General features: G+C 37.6%; 3 protein-coding genes across 4 annotated transcripts in view; 1 reads left to right on the top strand and 2 right to left on the bottom strand.

Annotated features, from left to right (window-relative positions):
- Positions 1 to 2,995: 2,995 nt before the first annotated feature.
- LOC111441396 (BAHD acyltransferase DCR-like) lies at positions 2,996 to 5,102 on the top strand. Its single transcript, XM_023078363.1, has 2 exons — positions 2,996 to 3,571; positions 3,647 to 5,102. Exons 1-2 carry the CDS (start codon positions 3,119 to 3,121, stop codon positions 4,682 to 4,684), a joined length of 1,491 nt encoding a protein of 496 aa, XP_022934131.1. The 5' UTR covers positions 2,996 to 3,118; the 3' UTR covers positions 4,685 to 5,102.
- Positions 5,103 to 5,181: 79 nt separating this feature from the next.
- Positions 5,182 to 9,100, bottom strand: LOC111441391 (sulfoquinovosyl transferase SQD2-like). Its single transcript, XM_023078353.1, has 11 exons — positions 8,521 to 9,100; positions 7,942 to 8,008; positions 7,723 to 7,793; positions 7,515 to 7,632; positions 7,343 to 7,416; positions 7,124 to 7,179; positions 6,922 to 7,005; positions 6,406 to 6,493; positions 6,247 to 6,324; positions 6,027 to 6,083; positions 5,182 to 5,878 (listed from the first exon to the last, which is right to left on the bottom strand). Exons 1-11 carry the CDS (start codon positions 8,853 to 8,855, stop codon positions 5,383 to 5,385), a joined length of 1,524 nt encoding a protein of 507 aa, XP_022934121.1. The 5' UTR covers positions 8,856 to 9,100; the 3' UTR covers positions 5,182 to 5,382.
- A 4,609-nt stretch (positions 9,101 to 13,709) lies between these two features.
- The window catches only part of LOC111441398 (putative tRNA (cytidine(32)/guanosine(34)-2'-O)-methyltransferase), a 5,962-nt gene continuing 330 nt past the window's right edge, over positions 13,710 to 19,341 (bottom strand). The window contains exons 1-12 of one of the 2 annotated variants that reach the window (XM_023078366.1): positions 18,889 to 19,289; positions 18,183 to 18,259; positions 18,008 to 18,101; positions 17,706 to 17,755; positions 17,119 to 17,168; positions 16,900 to 17,008; positions 16,564 to 16,624; positions 16,431 to 16,483; positions 15,841 to 15,933; positions 15,431 to 15,494; positions 14,435 to 14,542; positions 13,710 to 14,179 (exon numbers count right to left, since the gene is read on the bottom strand). In XM_023078366.1, the coding sequence (XP_022934134.1) occupies positions 13,938 to 14,179; positions 14,435 to 14,542; positions 15,431 to 15,494; positions 15,841 to 15,933; positions 16,431 to 16,483; positions 16,564 to 16,624; positions 16,900 to 17,008; positions 17,119 to 17,168; positions 17,706 to 17,755; positions 18,008 to 18,101; positions 18,183 to 18,209 (951 nt within the window). In that variant the 5' untranslated portion in view covers positions 18,210 to 18,259; positions 18,889 to 19,289 and the 3' untranslated portion in view covers positions 13,710 to 13,937. Of the gene's footprint in view, positions 14,180 to 14,434; positions 14,543 to 15,430; positions 15,495 to 15,840; positions 15,934 to 16,430; positions 16,484 to 16,563; positions 16,625 to 16,899; positions 17,009 to 17,118; positions 17,169 to 17,705; positions 17,756 to 18,007; positions 18,102 to 18,182; positions 18,260 to 18,888; positions 19,290 to 19,341 lie in introns of those variants that run through there. The other variant, XM_023078365.1, reaches the window with a different exon arrangement.

Consider the following 19,341-nt stretch of genomic DNA (forward strand, 5'->3'; position numbering starts at 1 on the left):
AAAAAAAAAAAAAAAAAAAAAACATAATTTTTAAACTTTAAACTCAAAATGTCCCCACAAATTCCAAATCAGCCAATCAAAATTCGACACCCTTTGCCCTCTCTCTCTCTCTTCATTATGTGCCTTGTTCTTCTCCCATACATCTCGATGCCAGCGGCAAATCCAATCACTGTTTTTCCTCTTCTCTGTTTGATTTCTTTTTGAAAATACCCATCTTGTTATTGGTTAATTTGAGTGTCTGGATTTGACTCTGTTCTTCCTCTGTTTCAATTCATGCGATCTGTGTTGGATTCTTCAGATTCACTGCATTTCCTCAACGGGGTTCTTTCGGGTTTTCGATTTTCTTCAACTTCTATGTGTTTTAATCTGTGAGTTGTTCTAAATTGGGCTGATGAAACGAGGAATTGGGATTTGAGTTGACATCAAGTATCAGTGAGGCTTGCTGCATTTTAAAACGAATATCTAAACCAACCAAGTTTGGGCTGTGTATTAGTTTGTCTGAAATTTGAACATGGGCCTGAGTTTGGTGTGGAATGACGTATTGTCATCAGCTTCATAGTTTTAAAACGTATCTGATAGGAGCGATTCCTACACGTTTATAAGGAATGATCTGTTTCTATACCAGTTCCAACTGATGTGAGATCACAATCCACACTTTGTGAGTTCATTTGGTTTAGTTTAGTCAGATGTCCATTGAGATATCGCTATCGACATAAACACTGGAAACGTACCCAACACAATCATTATCCATTTTACTTGGAGACTTTGAACCAACGTAGAGGGGGAAGGCTTTTGGGGTTTAAATGACGATGGAAATGACCTTTACTCTCACAAAACCTTATCCAATATCATGCGAGAAATGGATAAGGTTTGCTGGTTTTTCTGCTCATCCCCATCTCTTATTGTCGGATTGTCTTTGATACTTCTTCTTCTTCTTCTTCTTCTTCTTCTTCTTCTTCTTCTTCTTCTTGTTCCTCAGTTCCCCATGGCTACATTTCTTCATTTCCAAACTTCAGGGTTCCCTTAGCTAAGCTCTTAGCTGCTTCAAGTTGTCACCTTTTGGTCGCAGCTGTCTCTCCTTTAGCCAGTTCATTGCTTCTCAATAATGCCCCATTCCACACCCAATCACATAAAGAAATAGCTGTGGAAATTTCGATTCTGATTATGATTATGAATTTGGAGTTGTGTCTGGTTGTTGGTCCTCAAAGTATGGCGACACACCCACCTTGTCCACCCCGAAACTAAAACCTTAATTACAAACATCACAAAACAAACACACACACACACACCGCCATCTGGGGTCTCATTTAATGGGGTTTTTGTTTCCTTATTCATGGCTGTACTTGTTGCCCCTCCAAACCACAACTCAAACTAAATGTCACTCCCCCAATACCCCAACTTATCCGTTTTTTAGCTCCTGATTTTGACATCATATCTTACTCCAATATCCTATATTAACGATTCAAGTAAATCATCCGTACATTTGATTAAATATTATAAGTTGACAACCTCTTTCCGTGATTGTCATGTTTTTTTTTTTTTTTTATATAATCTCTTCTTTTACTAAAATACACGTAAATACATCAAAAACCAACGCGAATTTGAACCATAAAAAAATGTATTTTTTATTTTATAATACAATCTTCATGATCATTAATTGTTTATAAATTATTATGCATATATAAATTTAACATATTCTATAATGAATGGAAGAAACAAATTGCAAATAATTGAGATTCTTTATTCCTACTCATTAACCTTCTTTTTTTTTTTGGGGCAAAGGATTCGCACTTATTAAGGTCAAAATTAAAATATATTCAGATTCATGCACCATAGACGATATAATCATATATAGGCATATTATTCAAATGATTAAGTTGTTAATTAATTAATCAGCATCTTTCTCAATTACTTAATTCACCAGAAAAAAGGAAAGTTAGTGGTCGGAGTTAGTTGATCTCCATTTTTGTGGAAAACTATGAATTAATATAATAAACCCATTAATAATTTAATTATGATAATTTTGAACGAGATATAAAAACTCGAAAGGATCTCTCCTTTTGAATTCGTGGAGGTATTTAAATTACCATTTTTCTCTCCCTCCCATTATGTTTTGTCTCCACTTATTTTATATCCAATTACATAACCGAAACCATTCCATACCAATTTAATCTACGATATGAGTTCAAAGCTAACAGTACGATCAAAATCTATGCCACTTAACGGTTAATGATTTTATAAATTATCCGACGGTGAAGAGACAAGAGACAAGGGATGTGTTATTGGTTTAGATGCATGAACAAAAACATTAAAGGGTGGTATAGTAATGTTTTTGACTTGTGTCTTTTCAACGTAGGCCTCTGTGTCTTTTGGTTTTGTGCTATCCATATTTTTTATTTTATATAAATTATTATTATTTGATAAAGATAAATATTGACCAATGATTAATTAATTAAAAAAAAAAGGTAGTTAGATATGCTTAGAAGCATTAGCCATTTAATAAATAGTAATGGGAAAGCAGAGAGAAACTAACAGTAAACACCATCATTTCAACGTTTGCAACTTTCTTCACATTTTTTTAACTTTTGGTTTGTAAACGCGAAAGGGTAATCATTATTAAGCGTTGTTTCGAAGAAAAAGAGGCAAAAACGACAATGTTGATCCCATTTTAGTAAAAACTATGTTTTTTAAAACTTTACTTTTAATGCATTTAGTAGTAAAAAATTAGAAGACATTTGAATGTGATGCTACACATCCAACGTTGTTAGACGAACACAAACACAACTCTCCATAATGGTATGATGTTGTCCATTTTGAACATAAGTTATCGTGGCTTTGCTTTGGGCTTCCCCCTCGTGCTAATGGAGAAAGTATTCATTGATTATAAATTCATGATCATTACTTAAATGAGCCGATGTGGAACTTTTATCATCTAACAACTGTTTCAATACGTGGCCATGTCAACGAACCAATCATACACTAATAACAATAATAGGTGGCCAAAGTGCATGAATGAGCCACTTCCCTTAATTCCTATATATACTCATTTTTCGCTCCCTCTCCCCTTCCAATCCAAACCATAAGTTTAGGCAAAATCAAAACATATATTCATTGAAACATGCCTTCTTCTTCTTCTTCTTCTTCTTCTTCCATTTCCATCGTCTCAAAATGCTCTGTTTTTCCTTATCAACCTTCCTCGTTGAACTCTGTTAAGCTTAAGCTCTCTGTTTCTGATCTTCCCATGCTCTCTTGCCACTATATTCAAAAGGGTGTTCTTTTATCTTCCCCTCCTTACTCCCTTGCTGATTTCGTCTCCTTTCTCAAGCTATCTCTCTCCGCCACTCTCTCCCATTTCCCTCCTCTCGCCGGCCGTTTCTCCACCGATGCTGACGGCTATGTTTACATCCTCTGCAATGATGCTGGGGTTGAATTTATCGAGGCTAAGGCTAAACATCTCACCCTCCATGCCCTTCTTTCCCCTCTTGATCTTCCGGTTTACTTCAAGGATTTTTTTTACTTTGATCGGACTATTAGCTACTCCGGCCACTCCAACCCCTTACTCGCTGTTCAGGTAATAAAATTGACATTTCTGCGATCACAGAATCTCATGGTTTGATGACTAATTCTGTAAATTTAATCTTATTAGGTGACAGAGTTGGCGGATGGTGTGTTTGTTGGGTGTACTGTCAATCACGCCGTCACCGACGGGACTTCGTTCTGGCATTTCTTCAACACATTTGCTGAAATTTGCAAAGGGACTAAAAAGATCTCGAATTCGCCGGATTTTAGTAGAAACACTGTTTTCAACTCGCCGGTGCCGCTGAAGTTTCCCGAAGGTGGGCCGGTGGTGACGTTTAACGGCGACGAGCCATTGAGAGAGAGGATTTTCCACTTCACACGAGAATCCATTCTGAAGCTGAAGCTGAGGGCCAACGTCAACAACCAGGTCACCGGAAGGAAACCGGTCAACGGATTTTACGACGCCGGCAAGATTTTGGGGAAACAGGGGAATGACAGTTGGAAAACGGTAGACGGGAACAACGGGACTAATAACGAGGGGAACATAACGTCCGTTTTGGAAAATTTGATTAAAACGAATGTCCCGAGTCGGACGGCGGAGATTTCGTCTTTCCAATCGTTATGCGCGCATCTGTGGCGCTCAGTGACACGTGCGAGAAAATTAGACGAGTCCAAAACGACGACGTTTCGCATGGCGGTTAACTGCCGCCACCGACTGAATCCACGGATGGATCCGTACTATTTCGGAAACGCGATACAGAGTATTCCGACGGTGGCGCCGGTCGGAGAGCTTCTGTCGAACGATCTCCGGTGGTGCGCCGATCTGCTGCATAAAAACGTGGTGACGCACGACGACGCCACCGTCCGCCGGGGAATCGCAGATTGGGAGAGCCAACCACGGCTGTTCCCGCTGGGGAACTCTGACGGTGCATCAATCACCATGGGCAGCTCGCCAAGATTTCCAATGTACGACAACGATTTCGGGTGGGGCCGTCCAATCGCCGTCAGGAGCGGCAAAGCCAACAAATTCGACGGTAAGATCTCCGCCTTCCCCGGGCGAGAAGGAAACGGCAGCGTCGATCTCGAAATCGTCCTCTCGCCAGAAACAATGGCTGGTCTGGAGCGGGACCCAGATTTTATGCAGTACGTCTCAACACCGGTATGATTGGTCCACCCAAGTGCGGGGCCCGCAAAGTAAAAATCTCTTTCAACGAATTAATTACTTTTTATGGTAAAAGTAAAAAGAAAAAAAAGAATAGCCATATATATATTTCAGAATCGTCTCTCGAAAGGTAAAAAAGTAAAACTGAGAGGAGGCGTGGAATTTGATGAAGTCATGAAGACAAAGAAAACGGCGACGTTTTGGCTATGGTTTTTTTATAAAACGCCTATTATGTTTATGATCAGCTATATATAACTTCCCCACGCCGTCGTGAAAAAAAGGATTCAAGATGGTTTCTAGTGTTGCTATGATTAATGGGATGATGTGGATTCTTAGTCTTAGTAATGGGAGCAATAACCAAAAATGGCGTGAACAAAGCTGAGTTTGAAATGAATATGGTGTCGGAATTATAATGTCGTGCAAAGTTTAGAGCAACATATCAAATTTCATCATTCAAAATCAATATCTTCATGTTCTTCATGTTCTTCATGTTCTTCATGTTCTTCATGTTCTTCATGTTCTTAGTTGGTGGCCAAAACGCCTGTTTATATGATGTGAACAACAAAGTTGACCATTTCTTTTCTGGTTTAATGAATATATACACAATGAATCTTATAGTATATGCCAAACAATCAAGCGGATGCTTCCTTCTGCTACTGAAACCAAGCTGCCACAGAAAAATGAAGAACAGGTGTAGCATTTCACTGATAACTCACTTCTGGGGATGGAAAAATCCGTTTAAACACCCATTGAAATGGTCTTAGAAACTGTGCTCTTTTCTTGCGCCAGAACCATATGGCTGCGTTGTATTGTTCGTTGCGGATTGTTCGAGTTGCAGCTTTCCAGTCGTATTTCTCCATCTCCGTTCGAGCTGCTTTCCCCATGGTTTCCCTCAGTTCGCGATTCTCCAACAGAGGCTTCAGCTTGCTTAAGCAGTCATCGATGTCTCCCGGGGTGTAAAGGTGCCCAATTTTGCCATCTAGTTCAGGAGGGATTATATCGGGAACTCCACCGGCACGAGCTCCGATCACAGGGATCCCAGAGGACATAGCTTCCAATACGACAAGTCCTAACGTCTCCGATTCAGAAGGCATTACAAATACGTCACCACTAGCATAAGCCTGAGATAGCTCTTCCCCTGATAACATCCCTGTAAATACTGCAGGCATCCCACTGAACATCTTTTCTAGCTCCTCCCTGTCGTGAAGGAAAACACATCAAACAATTACAAACAAAGTATCGCTCAATCCTGCCTATAGCATTTGGTTTTTCAGAATGATTTAGTTCTTGATATGCTAATTTAGATAATAAGCTCACTACGGTTGTCAAATCCTAGAACAGATACCTGTACGGTCCATCTCCAACGATCGCGATTCTTGCTTCGGGGAGTCTATCCATGATCCTATCATATTGATGGAACAAATGTAAGAACAGCTACACATTTTTATGAGGATCATACATGACCAAAGGTGGAAGGATGAATAAGAAGTTGGTGCACAATTCAGGCTCCATTTCATACCTAGACCATGGTGCAGAGGGTTAAGGAAGCTAACCATATTTCATACCTTTTGAGGAAATCCAAGCTCTTCTCAACTCCAATTCTTCCAACATGAACAATCAGTGGTTTATCAGGCTCTCCGCCACTGTTGGACAACGCCCATCATGTTAAAGGAGATGATCTTTTGAGTTACATTATTTAAGAAATAAATGTGAGGGAATGTTACCTAAGTTTCCATCTCATTACATGCGAGCGGAAGCGAGGATGAAAGCTTACAGAATCTACACCTTTATTCCAAAGTCGAATCTTATTAGCTGCAAAAAAGAGAAATCGAGTAAATACCGCTGATATAACTTGCTTATGAATATATGCTAGAGCCCACCGCTAGCAAATATTGTCCTCTTTGGGCTTTTACTTTCGGGTTTTCTCTCAAGGTTTTTAAAACACGTCTACCAAGGGGAGGTTTCCACATCCTTATAAAAAAAATGTTTTGTTTCTCTCTCCAATCGATATGTGATCGCACAATCCACCCCCCTTTAGGATCCAACGTCCTCGCTGGTACTCGTTCTCCTTTCTAATCGATGTAGGATCTCACAATAAATACCACTGATATAACTTGCTCGTGAATATATGCTCTAAGGTAAATAAAACACAAAAATATGTCAAACTAAATCTACCACTTTCTTATACACATTATAATCAATGGAAATCTACACTTAGTTGGTGCACTATTTCAAATCACCTGCTGTCACTCTTTCAGCTTCAAGATCCTTGCCAATGGCAGCAGATGGAACCAAAGTAAGATCAGCAGCTCCATGGAGGAATTCTAAAAAGAAAGACTGAATTCTAAATAGTGATCCTTAATATTCAAATTCATATGATGGAACAGAATAGATCTTCGTTTTTATCAGTTCAACAACATAATAGAATAAATCGTCGCGTACTTATAACGAGCCACATGGGTTTGACCAACCAACTAAATGTATATCTTGGAATGTATCTGCACATCAGAAAAGACAGATATATGGTAATCTAAACCTGGATACAATAAACAACAAGATCGACTCGTACGCAACAGTTCTCGGCTCAACAAACCTCGTAACTTGTTAACGATAATAGATTGCAATACGTCCAATCGTAAAAAGTCCCAGAAAAGAACTTACACAGGTACATGAGTATGGTATGACATAACTAGCGGTACACTTAATAGTTTTGCAATAATCAGAGCTCCAAACACCTAAAAACGAATCGAGTTGGACAACGGTCAATCAGCTTGCTCAATTTGATGACTAAATTCAAGAACAAAATATAATGAGATGATTTTTTTTGACTTGCCATTATCCCTGGTGATGATGCGTGTATGATGTCGGGTTTAAACCGAGAAACTTCCGAAATTATTCTTGGACTAAGTGCTAGAGAAAGAGGCACCTTCTGATACAAAGGGCATGGAAAGCTGCCAATAGTTAAAGATAAGTTGAGCAAACAAGAGAGGATGATAGGTTACTGAATGTTATTATCATCTGACATGAACTCCCAAACTTACCTTCGTGATCCAATTATTTTAGCACCATAAAACTCCTCAGGTACACCTTCATGAGTTGTCACAACCATCACCTAAGTAAGTTGCATAAAAATGTCAACTTCTCTATTGCTAAAAAGCAATTGATAGAACACACTCAAGCTTGTTGCAATAAAGAGTTTAAGATGGATTAAAACGGCTATCAAATGCTAAGACAGGAACACGAAAGGGATTAAATTAAACCTCGTCGCCCATTTCGCGTAGATAGCGAATGAAGTTCTGGAAGCGATTTTTGTATCCCGACACGTATCTGTAAAACCAACAATGGAAGGTAACTATCAGTGATTCAACACTTATGAGTATAGTTCACAAACAACCCAATACACATGAGGAATAGGGAGTAGATGCAAAATTTGACAGAATATCAGTGCAAGAACAACTAATGAGACATGTTTAAGGTTTTGGTGACATCAAAGACTGCGATGGATAGAGAAACAGTGATTTAAGTATAGATCAATGCAGCTAATTGTTGTAGTAAAACTACAAAGTGGCTTTCTATATCAAAAGCGGAATCAATGAAGTTAGAAATAAACCCTTCAAGAAGAGGCTAAACCCTCATTTGACATCAAGCATATAGCAGCTCCTAGATGCTATATAGCCGTGCAAGACAGACAAGAGCAGCTGAAGTAAAATCATAAGATCCGATTCCCAGTAACATATATTAGAGAGTACCAAATGGAAAGCAGCAAAATAAAGAGAAGGCCAAGAGAATAGGCAACACTAGAAATTACAAGTTGTTTAAGCATAGAAAGAAAGACTCACGCAAAGGGAGAAGGCTCCACAAAGAGAGCAATACGACGAGGTTTGGAAATGGTATCGGGGTCAAACAAAGGAGGGCTATCTTCCTCTCCATCTTCACCTCTGACTTCAGCAATAGTCATTCTGTTAGCCTTAACACTAAGAATCCCACTTCCCCTTTTCCTCAATCGAACAATTTCACAAAACAAACTTCTGGGTTTTGAAGTTGAAGATCTGGAATGATGGAATCCCAAAGAAGAAGGGGGTTCGTAGAAGGAAGTGGTGGTTGCTGCGGCGGCGGAAGTGGAAAGAGGGGGAGGAAAAAGAGAGAGATTTATAGAGAGAAAAGTAGTGGTCATATTGGAAAGGAGTTTGCCGGCATATAATATAGTAGGTGCAGTGTCTGAGTTGGGATTTGTGGGAATTGAAGAATTTTTAGCTGTCTGATGCGTTTGTAAAGTTGGGTAACAAAGCAAGCAATCGAAAATCAGGGTCCGCCAGAAAGCTCGTCCCGTGGTATTGAACAGTATCTGGGAAGGAATTGAGGAGACTCCTTTTATGGATATTCCACTTCTGATTTTTTGGTTCGGTTCGGTTGGGTTTGTGGAATCAACCAAAGGTTCTCTCAGCATATGCTTTTTCAGTCTCTGATTTCTAATAATTTCAAATTTGTATTCTTCACTTCATCCCCTTTTCCTCTAATTACGATTATCATGTGTTTATGTTCATATCATGATTACGATTAGGGGATAATACAGAATCTTCGTACATTCTAAACAAGGTGAGAAAACTCAACGCACACTCATCCAAATGGTTTGAATTTTCTATTTTGCTTCTTAATTTACAATTAGTATCTAAATTAAGGATTAAGTTTCGGTTTAAGAGATCTGATTAAGATTGGGTTGGGAAAAAAATCCCTCCTTTCCCCCTAATTCTAAATATTCTGTATTGGAAACAATTTCTAGGGTTCCTTTTTCTTAGATGAAAAATCAATTGTAAAATCCTTCAAAAGTGGATTTGAGTGGCTGATGGGAACAAGGAAATCAGCAAAATTTCAAAACCCCACCATTGTGCCATTGACATGTGGACCAAGATACTATTTATCCAACCTGTCAATGCCCAGTGGCTGGTGACCCTAAACTGATATAAAGACAACGATACACCAACAAATATTTCAAACAAATTGTTAACTTTTGTGTTTAATAAATTTTTAAATTTAAACTAAAAATAATTAAAGTTTAGTGTTGGATTAGATATAACTTTTAAGTTTATACTTAAATTATAACGGATGACTTTTATAAATTTAAATTAGATCGGCTCTTTGTCGGACAAAATTGATAATTTTATAAAACAATTATAAAAAACGTGGGAAATAATTGACTAAAAAAGTCTATAAAGTTTCATCTCATCATGATAGCTCACAATTTGTACCTAAAAAATGAATGATCCAAGATTAATGTAACATAAATATCTTTGTCCAATAAAATTTCGGCCAAATAATATCCTTTTCTGAGCATGTGCCCTTGTACCCCTAAAGGTAATGCATTAGGATATTCTATATTTACATTTATATATTAAAATTAGCTTCTCATATTTGCATTGGAATATTATATATTTAGAAGCTATATTAATATTGTCAAAATGAGTAGTGAGCATAGATTGGGCTTGTTATGGGCCTCTGGTGGTAATCCATGATAATTTGGGTCGGCCCAAGTTCAGTCAAATTATTTATGGGCCTGAACTGGTACCGGTATTGAATCCACAAAGCCCACATTAGAGTTTCAGCCCATTTTGACAGTTCAGGCGGTCTCTAATTTGGGCCCTACACACACGGGTCTGAAAGCCCATGAAAAATCATTAAGGTAAATATCATATTATACCCATAAAAATTGACATCAAAAGTATAGGGTTATGATTGATATTGTTCCAAATAATTAAGATGGAGTACAGTAAATGTGACAAGACCAGCAACAATTTACTGAGCTCTTTGCCGAAAAAGTCCATTGCTTTCTGAAGGGGGAAATTCTGTTTCCTTGAAAATATTTGGTGTGAACAGTAAAAAAAACATATTTTTAAAATTTGTTTTGAGAAAGTAAAAATGGATAAATAGTAACGGCAGAATATATCACTATCTTATTTATTAATGGTATGGGTAGCTGAAAAAACACTTTCTTTTGAAACTCGCATGATCTAAAACAGGAGCTTTTTAAAAGAATGGGTCAAATTTGTTGATTAATGATAATAAATAAATAATCAAATTGCTCTTGAATCAACACTGGTCATTGCTTAACTTTAAATTATAAAATAATTATAAGGGCAATTAGACGTGAAACTATCATTTTCAGCATATACAGTTTTTCAAAGAAATTGAGTAAAAACAGACATTATGGCGATGTTGATGGATGAGTAAGACTCCTAATTTTGAAGTCCTTGATGTTTGAGAATATGACTTGGCCATTTTTCTAAACAAAAATTAATTGCCACAATTGCCTCTCTATTCTCTTTCAATTCAGACATTTTCGTTTTGGACTTGCCTTCAAAGCTTTTGAAACTTGTTTATTAGGGACAAATTTCTACATTGTCATAAGAAATGTTTTGTTCTCTCTCCAACCAATGTGAGATCTTGGGCAATGTTTGGCTCTGATATTGGGACGATGTACCTACGAGGATGTCGAGTACCCAAAGAGGGTAGATTGTGAAATACTACATCGATTGGAGAGGAGAACAATGTGCTAGCGAGTACTCTGGGTCACCAAGGGGTGGATTAGGAGATCTCACGTCGATTAGAAAAAAAAAAAACAAAATATTCCTTATAAGAGTATGGAAACGTCTCCATGGATAATATATGCTAGCAGGGGGCTTAAAAGGTTGGTTACAAAGTTAAGGTTTATACAATATTTAGAATAAAAAAAAAAGGGTGGGGAAATTGCAATAGATTATGTTTAAAAAAAGGTGATTAAAAATGATGAAAATGGGTATGGATGAAAGAGTGGGAAATGATAAAATGAAAAGGAAAAAAAAGGAAAAAAAAAAAAAGGAAAAGGGGTCTTCTTTGTTTGGTTTGGTGATCGTCAAAAGCAGAATAGTGAGCATATGTTGGCGTGCGTATTCATCAATGTAATGTAATGGTTTAGAAAAAGAAAGAAAGGCAGAGAGAAGCAAAAAGTAGGATAGCAATGACGTACCAGTATAATTAAAGGTGTTGAACAGATGAAGAGTCATGGGAGAGGGAGTCAACAGGCAGATGGAGAATTCAATTCATCTTTATTTCTCAGTCAAAAGGGCAAAAATCTGAGAGCATGCAGATTTTTCAACACAAATTCTTCTGCCAATGGACAGTAAAAGAAGAAAAGAAAAACACAGCCTGTGACCTCAACCAACACAGACACAGACCCATTAGCATCATCATGCTGATGGATTTCTGTGATTCTACTGAAATTGGGAATCGAGATGGCCAACAAAAGAGAAACTCGTAGGCCCCATCCATTGTGCCTCAAAAGCAACGATGTTGCTGAAGAGTATCGAGTGGTTGTCTCTCTCTCTCCCTCCCTCTTCTACTTCCTTCTCATTCTCCTCCTTTTTATTCTCTGTTGGCTCCACTCCTCTCTTTTTCCGACCTAATCCACTTCCCCATTGCTTGATCTTACCCACAACTCCTCATCATCTACTACGCACACAAATAAAACCCACTCTTTCCTCAAGTTCAGCCCTTCATTTGCAAACCAAGACTTGTAGAGCTGTGAGTGAGCATGTTCTTCAAAGCTGTCTTTATGGGGTCCGGAATTTTCTAAAGGGTTGGTAAAAGTTCCTGCAGCTTCTATCACTCATATTCAAATGAAATGTCCATTTGAGCGTAAACTAAACGCTTACTTTGAGCCTTACTGCCCACTGAATCAGTCTTAACCACAGTGGAGAGTTTCTTAATTAAGCCCCATTCTTTCGTTTTCATTCTTCTTTCTCTTCCTTCAATTTGAATCAATAAATGCTCCTTATTCTTACAACCTAACTCGCTGTCCCTTCTCCTTAACAAAGCTACTTACTTCTCCCCCACATCCCACAAATCATATCGAAATCTCTCTCCCACCCCATTATTTGTTTACCCTTTGGATTTTCATCTCAGTTGGAAGGTTCAGATGTCAAGGAAAGCGAGCAAACGGGTCAGCTTCAGTCCCGATGTGAATGATAAGCCAACAGTCCTGCTCAAACACGGCGGCCGTGATGGCGGAGCCGGAATATGGAGCTTCGGCCTGAGCAGAGACACAAGGTACTTGCCGGTTAGGTTTCTACAGAGCCTCAAGGCCAAAGTAAGTGAAGCCATTCGCTTTGTATCAACAAGAAAATCTTCTCGAAAGGTTTCTTCAGCCTCCACCTCCACCTTTACAAGGTCAAGATCGGTCTCGGACTCCATGGACTCGCATCGAGCTGAAGCCATTGAAGATTGCATCGAGTTCTTAAACCACTCTTCATCTTTGTCCAGATCAAATTCAGTCTCTGGAAGTACGTACTGAAAGTTCTGTACTCATGGGAATGGAATGTGCATGTAAAATTTAGTCGATATTTTAGACATTCTTTTGCGTGCCCGTCTCTGTAAGATGATGCTTTAGCAGATGATAATAGAGTTTCTGCCTTCGAATCTCTGAAATTTTCTTGTCTAAATGCGTGAACACCAGAGATCTGTTCATTAAAAAATTACATAAATTGGATATCAACAAAATATCACTTGATCAGGTAAATAATATGCATAAAAGTTTACTTGGCTGAGTTGTTCTTGTTCAGTATTGTCCATAAAGGAACTGGATGGAACAACCACCGTTGACGGCCCAAATAATGGCATCTCCTCAAGGAGTGAATGGCCTAGACAGCACGAATCTCTCTGCGTGATATGTTTGGGCCATAAATTTTTAGAAGCCAACAGTTAGACAGGGATGAGTTAGACCTGTGAATTTGGAGGGCCACGCCTTTGAAGAGCTGAAAGATTCTCAATTAGCAAGCATGGTTGGTCAATTCTCAATCAGGGGACCCACCTGTAAAACCCCAGTTTGTCCAAACAATTGCAAAGGAGAAACATAGGAACATGCAGACCCACATGCAGTGCAATGCTTAATGGTATGCTCGAAATGATATTCCTTATTTGTTTTAGTTTGAGGTATGCATGGGGGTGGGGTTCATGTCCATGAAAATAATGAAGGGTGAGTAGTACTCGTGCGGGATAATCTCGGGCTAATCATAATACATCTCCATAATCATTATATTTTCAAACTAAAAGAATCAAAATCAAGATCCACAACAAAATAAAATTACATAAAGAGGACAGAGTAATCATCACATTAAACGAGAGAGAGAGAGAGAGAGGGGAGGGGGGAGAAATGATTGCTGTTTCTAAAAATTACCGGTCCATCCGAAGCCACTTTGTTGTGGTTATCTAACATTGAACAGCATAATCAGGAATCCGAGGAGAGTTTTTCAAGTTCTCGAATTCCTTGACTGGAAGCTTTCTTCATTTCAAGAGCCCTCTTGTAAGGTGGGGCGATAGGAGGCTGCACAGGATCTAAGCTCCGATAAGTTCCCTCGGCACCTCTGGGCAGTGGGTATGAACGGTCGGAGTCATATCCACTGAGGTCCCCACATGCAAGAAATGGGATGTAAACTTTATTGGGACCTTCCAGCCACCCACTACTGCAATCTGCGAGGGACACAATGTAGCAAAATAGCAATGCTATTACTTCCACTTGTGTAACGAAAAATACCAGGCAATTGACCACATCAAAATCAGCAAGGACACTAATTTTAAAATGCCTAAAGACAAGAAGACAGCTCGGTCATAGCACCAGCTGTAAAACAAATAAATCTTTAAAAACAGGATAGGAACATGTTTGATCTTAGGATGCGTCCATCCGTTGATACGTAAACACCCAATCAAGGAAGTACATTAGTTTACCTAAGTCATCTCCTCCTGATGGACTTCCCACCTTTTCCAGCAGGCGATGTAGATCTTTTGGGTTGAAACCTTCGGGAGGAGAATAGTTTTCACAGACTGCAAATGCCTCTGCATTCATATCCAATCCACATATGAGCTTCAACATGAACATAACGTTAAATCATAATCAGAACTTTGTTTAAAAGTCTTTACCGTGGATTCACCTAGGTGACTAAAAGAAATCAATGGAATGAATCGCAGATTTAGTTCAAGATTGTATCCACTTAATCCATTCAACTTTTAAATGCTCCAATTATGTTCTTGAACTCTTGATTTTGATCCCATTAATTTCCCATGGTTAACATTGTGGCTTAAATGTTTTCATGGAACGTTGATTAGACTAACGAATAATGATTTGATATGATATACCAACATGTGATATAAAAGAGAAAGCCAACTAGCTAAACTAAGGGCAGACAAACCCAGAAATTCAGTTTAAAATGTAATTGCTCCCATCGCGTCTTTTCGCATCTTCCATAATTTTGTTTAACATGCCTACTTCTGGTACATAATGCCAAATAATCACTTGCTGTTTTAAGCAAGAGATAAAAGAACGCTTGCTGGATGTAATTGGAACTTTTTCTAGTTCACGAACACAACCATGAAAGTTTAGAAAAATTTTACTTTTGCCCTGGACTATTTTGTCCTCTATTACATCTTTTTTATATTACAGATGTCACCACGAAAATGAGCTAACTCCACAATTTGCTGTTGGGTGGACACCAGTCCCACCACCTAGAATTAAACGATAACGATCTAAAGTTGATTTAAGGAATCCAAGTACAATGGGTATCTAAAAATTCATGCGCAAGAATCCTATGAACCAGACGCTATAAAGAGAAAAAGGCAATTTTCAATTAGGAGTATCATTTTCTGGAAACAAGTTCAATCATAACCGAAAGATAGACCTCTATAGCTACCAATGGAGAAAAAAAAGTGGGAAAACCAAAACGTTACCTATACTGGAATTGCGACTGCTTTTTGGTTTTGCAAAAGTCACTACAGGGAAAAATAACTTCAGCTGCAACAGAAAAACCCAAAAATGTAAAACATCATTGACGGCTCAATCACTTCATGTATGAAACAACAAACACCAATCTTTGATTAAGATCCTTATTTAATCCATGATAATACTTGACAAGTTTTACTAGTGCTAAACATATCTAAAAGAATCTATACGTCAATGCATTAATTATAAGGAACAGGAGCTCACAGGAAATTTTCCAACTTGACTGGAAAAAAAATGTAGAAGAGGAGAGATTCATATTGTAGATGCCATTAGTGAGAACACCATAAATTTCTTCGTTACCCGAGTATGCTACATGCTTTTTTAATTGGGTATTGTATAACAATCATTTAATATATACCTGACAATACAAAAGGCTGGTATCCTTTCCACGGAATATCTTTGCTATGAACTTACCACCTTCTCTGAGAACGTGAGTAACTATTGTTAAACCCTGCAAAGAAAAGGGGGAAAAAACGAGATGAGCTCAGTTACTTAAACCTTATGTATCTCCAACTATATTGAGAACTAACTCAAGGAAGAGAGAGAGGGAGGAAAAACGAGGCAGATCAGAGGACAGTGATGGAAGCAACAAAACTAAGTCCATAGAGGAAAAAGATCAAAGAGTGCAGGCAACATACAATAGAAAAACCCTTAGGATGCTTCAGTATAACCTCCTAATACAGCAACAACCATTTACCTACAGGATCTCAACTACTTTGCTCACTAGTTACACGTTATTTTCTATTTGTAGGTTCAAATAATTTGACACTCATTAGTGCTTCTCTTGTTGGTTTTAGTTTTTTATCCTTTCCACACAGTAAATGTGAGATGAAGCAACATCATTACTGTCAATGTGCATATATACCATGCATTTTCAAAATATCTTAAAATATTCATCAGCACTTTCTCGAGAAATTAAACAGTCTCTGCAGAAAACACAGCACTTACAGCTAGTATGAGCTGGGACTGAACAAACTCGTCCATGTCATGAAGACCAGTAACTACAAACAAGCACATAATCAGTAACAAAATATCATCAGGTGGAACCTCAACAGAGAATTCAAAAAACACAAGTATCTACCATCAGGTGCACCATCACAAACAACCAGGTCAGCCTTGCACCCATCAAAATGCCTAATGACCTGGTAAAATTAAATATTAGATAACCCATGCACAAAAACATATGACAATTTAGTATGTGATCAAATTGTTGAATAAAATAAAAGATTTCTAACACAACGTGAGCATTCATTCAAAGAGAAAAAAAATCCAGTATTGAGAAAAACATAGGAAAATTATCACAAATAGAAATTTTAAAACAAATTGACCATGTCGGTGGTGCATTAGGATCTGGATATGTCTTCGTTCACCACTTCAAATGTTAAAAAATACTTCGTACATGGTACACCCGGCTTACCACTTCAGCTGTCCTAGCATTTGTTATATCACCCTGCACTTGAATAACACCTTCAATTGGAGCCATCGGTTGTAAATCAATAGCAACAATAAGAGGATGATCGCCATCCCTGCAAGTTAAGTTAGAGAATCAATGAAAAGGGAGAAAACAAGGGGAAAACGGAGAGAAGGATGGGAAGGAAAAATTTACATTTTCATGCAATAATCTACCATAACTTACTTCGAATCAGGAGAAAGCTTTGCTGGGAGATACAATTTCCTACTAAGGACCTACATATGATTAGTAGGCGAGAAAATGTAAAGACAACTTGGAAATAATAAACCAAAATTAATTATATTTTTGTTCAATAGTTGCAGCAACACATACTGCATTGCTTTTATCAGCCTCCTTATATTTAGTGTTTTTCAAAACGTGAAATGTACTGAAGCATAATACTCCTATGAGTGTTAATATAAAAATACAGATAAAAATATATATTGTTCTGACAAATAAGATAATGAAAGTTTAAAAACAAGCTTTTATAAGAGTACTTAAAAATTAAGGAATTCGAGTTGTTTTCTTCCATTTTTCAAGAATACTTAATGTTATCATTACTTTTGAAAAGTGTACCAAAATGCAGGGTCAATGAAGGGAGGAGAGTATTGCACCCCATATGCAGGCATGTTTTTCAAAAAATGCTTACAATGCCTATCACTTGAAGAATTCTTGTTAGATTTAGTTGTTTTATATGAAAAAAAAAATCCCCAAAAAGCATTGACCACTAGTTTGATAAACAAATTGCAGCAAGAAAACGCCCAAGAAATTACCTGGCTCCAGCTACCGGGGGCTGCACATAAATCCACCACTCTCTTGACTCCTGCATTTAAAATTTCATGGTAGATGATAAACTTAGAAGCGTTTCAAATGACTTGTACATGATAAAACAGGTTGATTACAAAGGAAAATAAATCACACAGATTTCAGGAGGTTTCTAGAAAATAGTTCTGTCATGGAATCCAAAATGTTGCAGCAATAATTATTCTCATTCATGTCGACCATCTCAGTGATTGACATCCCAGCAGAAATGTAAGAATATTTCAATAGAGAGGAGCCCAATACAAGAACAAACCTTCAAATATGTTAAATTCGTCGTCTATCTGAAGAAGTTTAAATGCACTTCGAGCACGCCAACCTTCTTCTTTCGCTTTACGGTAGTATATATCCTAAATGAGACACAGTAAATAAAACTTGGAAATAGATAATGAATTATAAAGACAAATAGTCAAAGACAATAGTGCTTAAACCCTCTTATCTCTCGAAGCTTTGCCCATGATTGAAGAATCAAGCAAGAGTTTCTGGTAGTGTTGAGAAGACAGGCCTCCTGGTAACATTCAAACCCAGCATGAATGTTAAAGTGGGTCATCAAAGGAAGTCTTAAGTGTATTTAATAAATAAAGTATGAATCCTCAACCCAAAAAAATAAACAAATTTTGGTATAGAGCCAACAAGCCTTGCAACAACAATTCAATTGGAGCATCAAATTCCTTCTTTCCAGAAATATTTGCCACATTCGTGGTTAAAATCAAAATAGAGCAAAAACATCTAATTAACAGATAAGGCTCCAATTGATAACCATGGGGTTTTTTGTTTCTAAATTTTGAAAATTAACCTTATAAGAATTGCTTCCACTCATGAGTTTTTTTTTTTTTTTTTTTTTTTTAATCTACTTTCTAACAATTTTTTCAAAATTCATGTCAAGTTTTGAAAGCTATAAACAAAAATAAAAATAAAAACTTGTTTTTACTTTAGGAATTTGGTTGAGAATTCAAACGCCACCTTACAACAGATGATGAAGCCCATTGTAAAGAAATTGTGAGAAAACAGAACAATTTTCAAAAAGTAAAAAACTAAAACGAAATGGTTATCAAACAACGCGTAAAAATTCCAGATTAGAACACGCTATGCGGTGTGCTCATAAACAACTCTAAGAACTAGCTATACAATCTTCACCTCAGAGTACCACATCCTACGGTTAACGTTTACATGGATAGCGTAGAGATAAATGAAATCTTGATCAGGCATTTCATCGAACATCTAACATGCCTCGGAATGTACAGAACTTCGACACCCCTCCTCCGACAACTGCTTACAATCGGACACACCCAGAAACAATTCTCTAACTCAGAGAATTAATATTATTTCCGTCATATCTGATGTCAACTTCAAGGGACAAGTTGTAAAGTTATCAACAACTAACTACACAAACAAACTACTAGTTACAACTCAACCAGTTGCCAACTAATTACAAGTTGATTAGTTACACAATATAACAGCAAACTAATAGGTCTAACTCAGCCAAACTTCATGCTGCGACGGATTGAACACTAGATATTATAGAAAGAATTAGGGCAAGCGGGAAAATATTCGCACAGCAGTTAAAAAAAAAAAAAAAAAAAAAAAAAA

This window comes from Cucurbita moschata, unplaced genomic scaffold (assembly GCF_002738365.1).
Source record: "Cucurbita moschata cultivar Rifu unplaced genomic scaffold, Cmos_1.0 Cmo_Scf00004, whole genome shotgun sequence".
Classification (NCBI taxonomy): Eukaryota; Viridiplantae; Streptophyta; class Magnoliopsida; order Cucurbitales; family Cucurbitaceae; genus Cucurbita; species Cucurbita moschata.

Coding starts and splice junctions, on each gene's coding strand:
- LOC111441391 (XM_023078353.1), bottom strand. CDS start 8,855: ATGACCACTACTTTTCTCTCTATAAATCTCTCTCTTTTTCCTCCCCCT. Junction 7,180..7,342: donor TACCATACTCATGTACCTGT/GTAAGTTCTTTT, acceptor TCTGATGTGCAG/ATACATTCCAAGATATACAT. Junction 6,084..6,246: donor AGCTTGGATTTCCTCAAAAG/GTATGAAATATG, acceptor TCAATATGATAG/GATCATGGATAGACTCCCCG.
- LOC111441396 (XM_023078363.1), top strand. CDS start 3,119: ATGCCTTCTTCTTCTTCTTCTTCTTCTTCTTCCATTTCCATCGTCTCA. Junction 3,572..3,646: donor ACCCCTTACTCGCTGTTCAG/GTAATAAAATTG, acceptor TAATCTTATTAG/GTGACAGAGTTGGCGGATGG.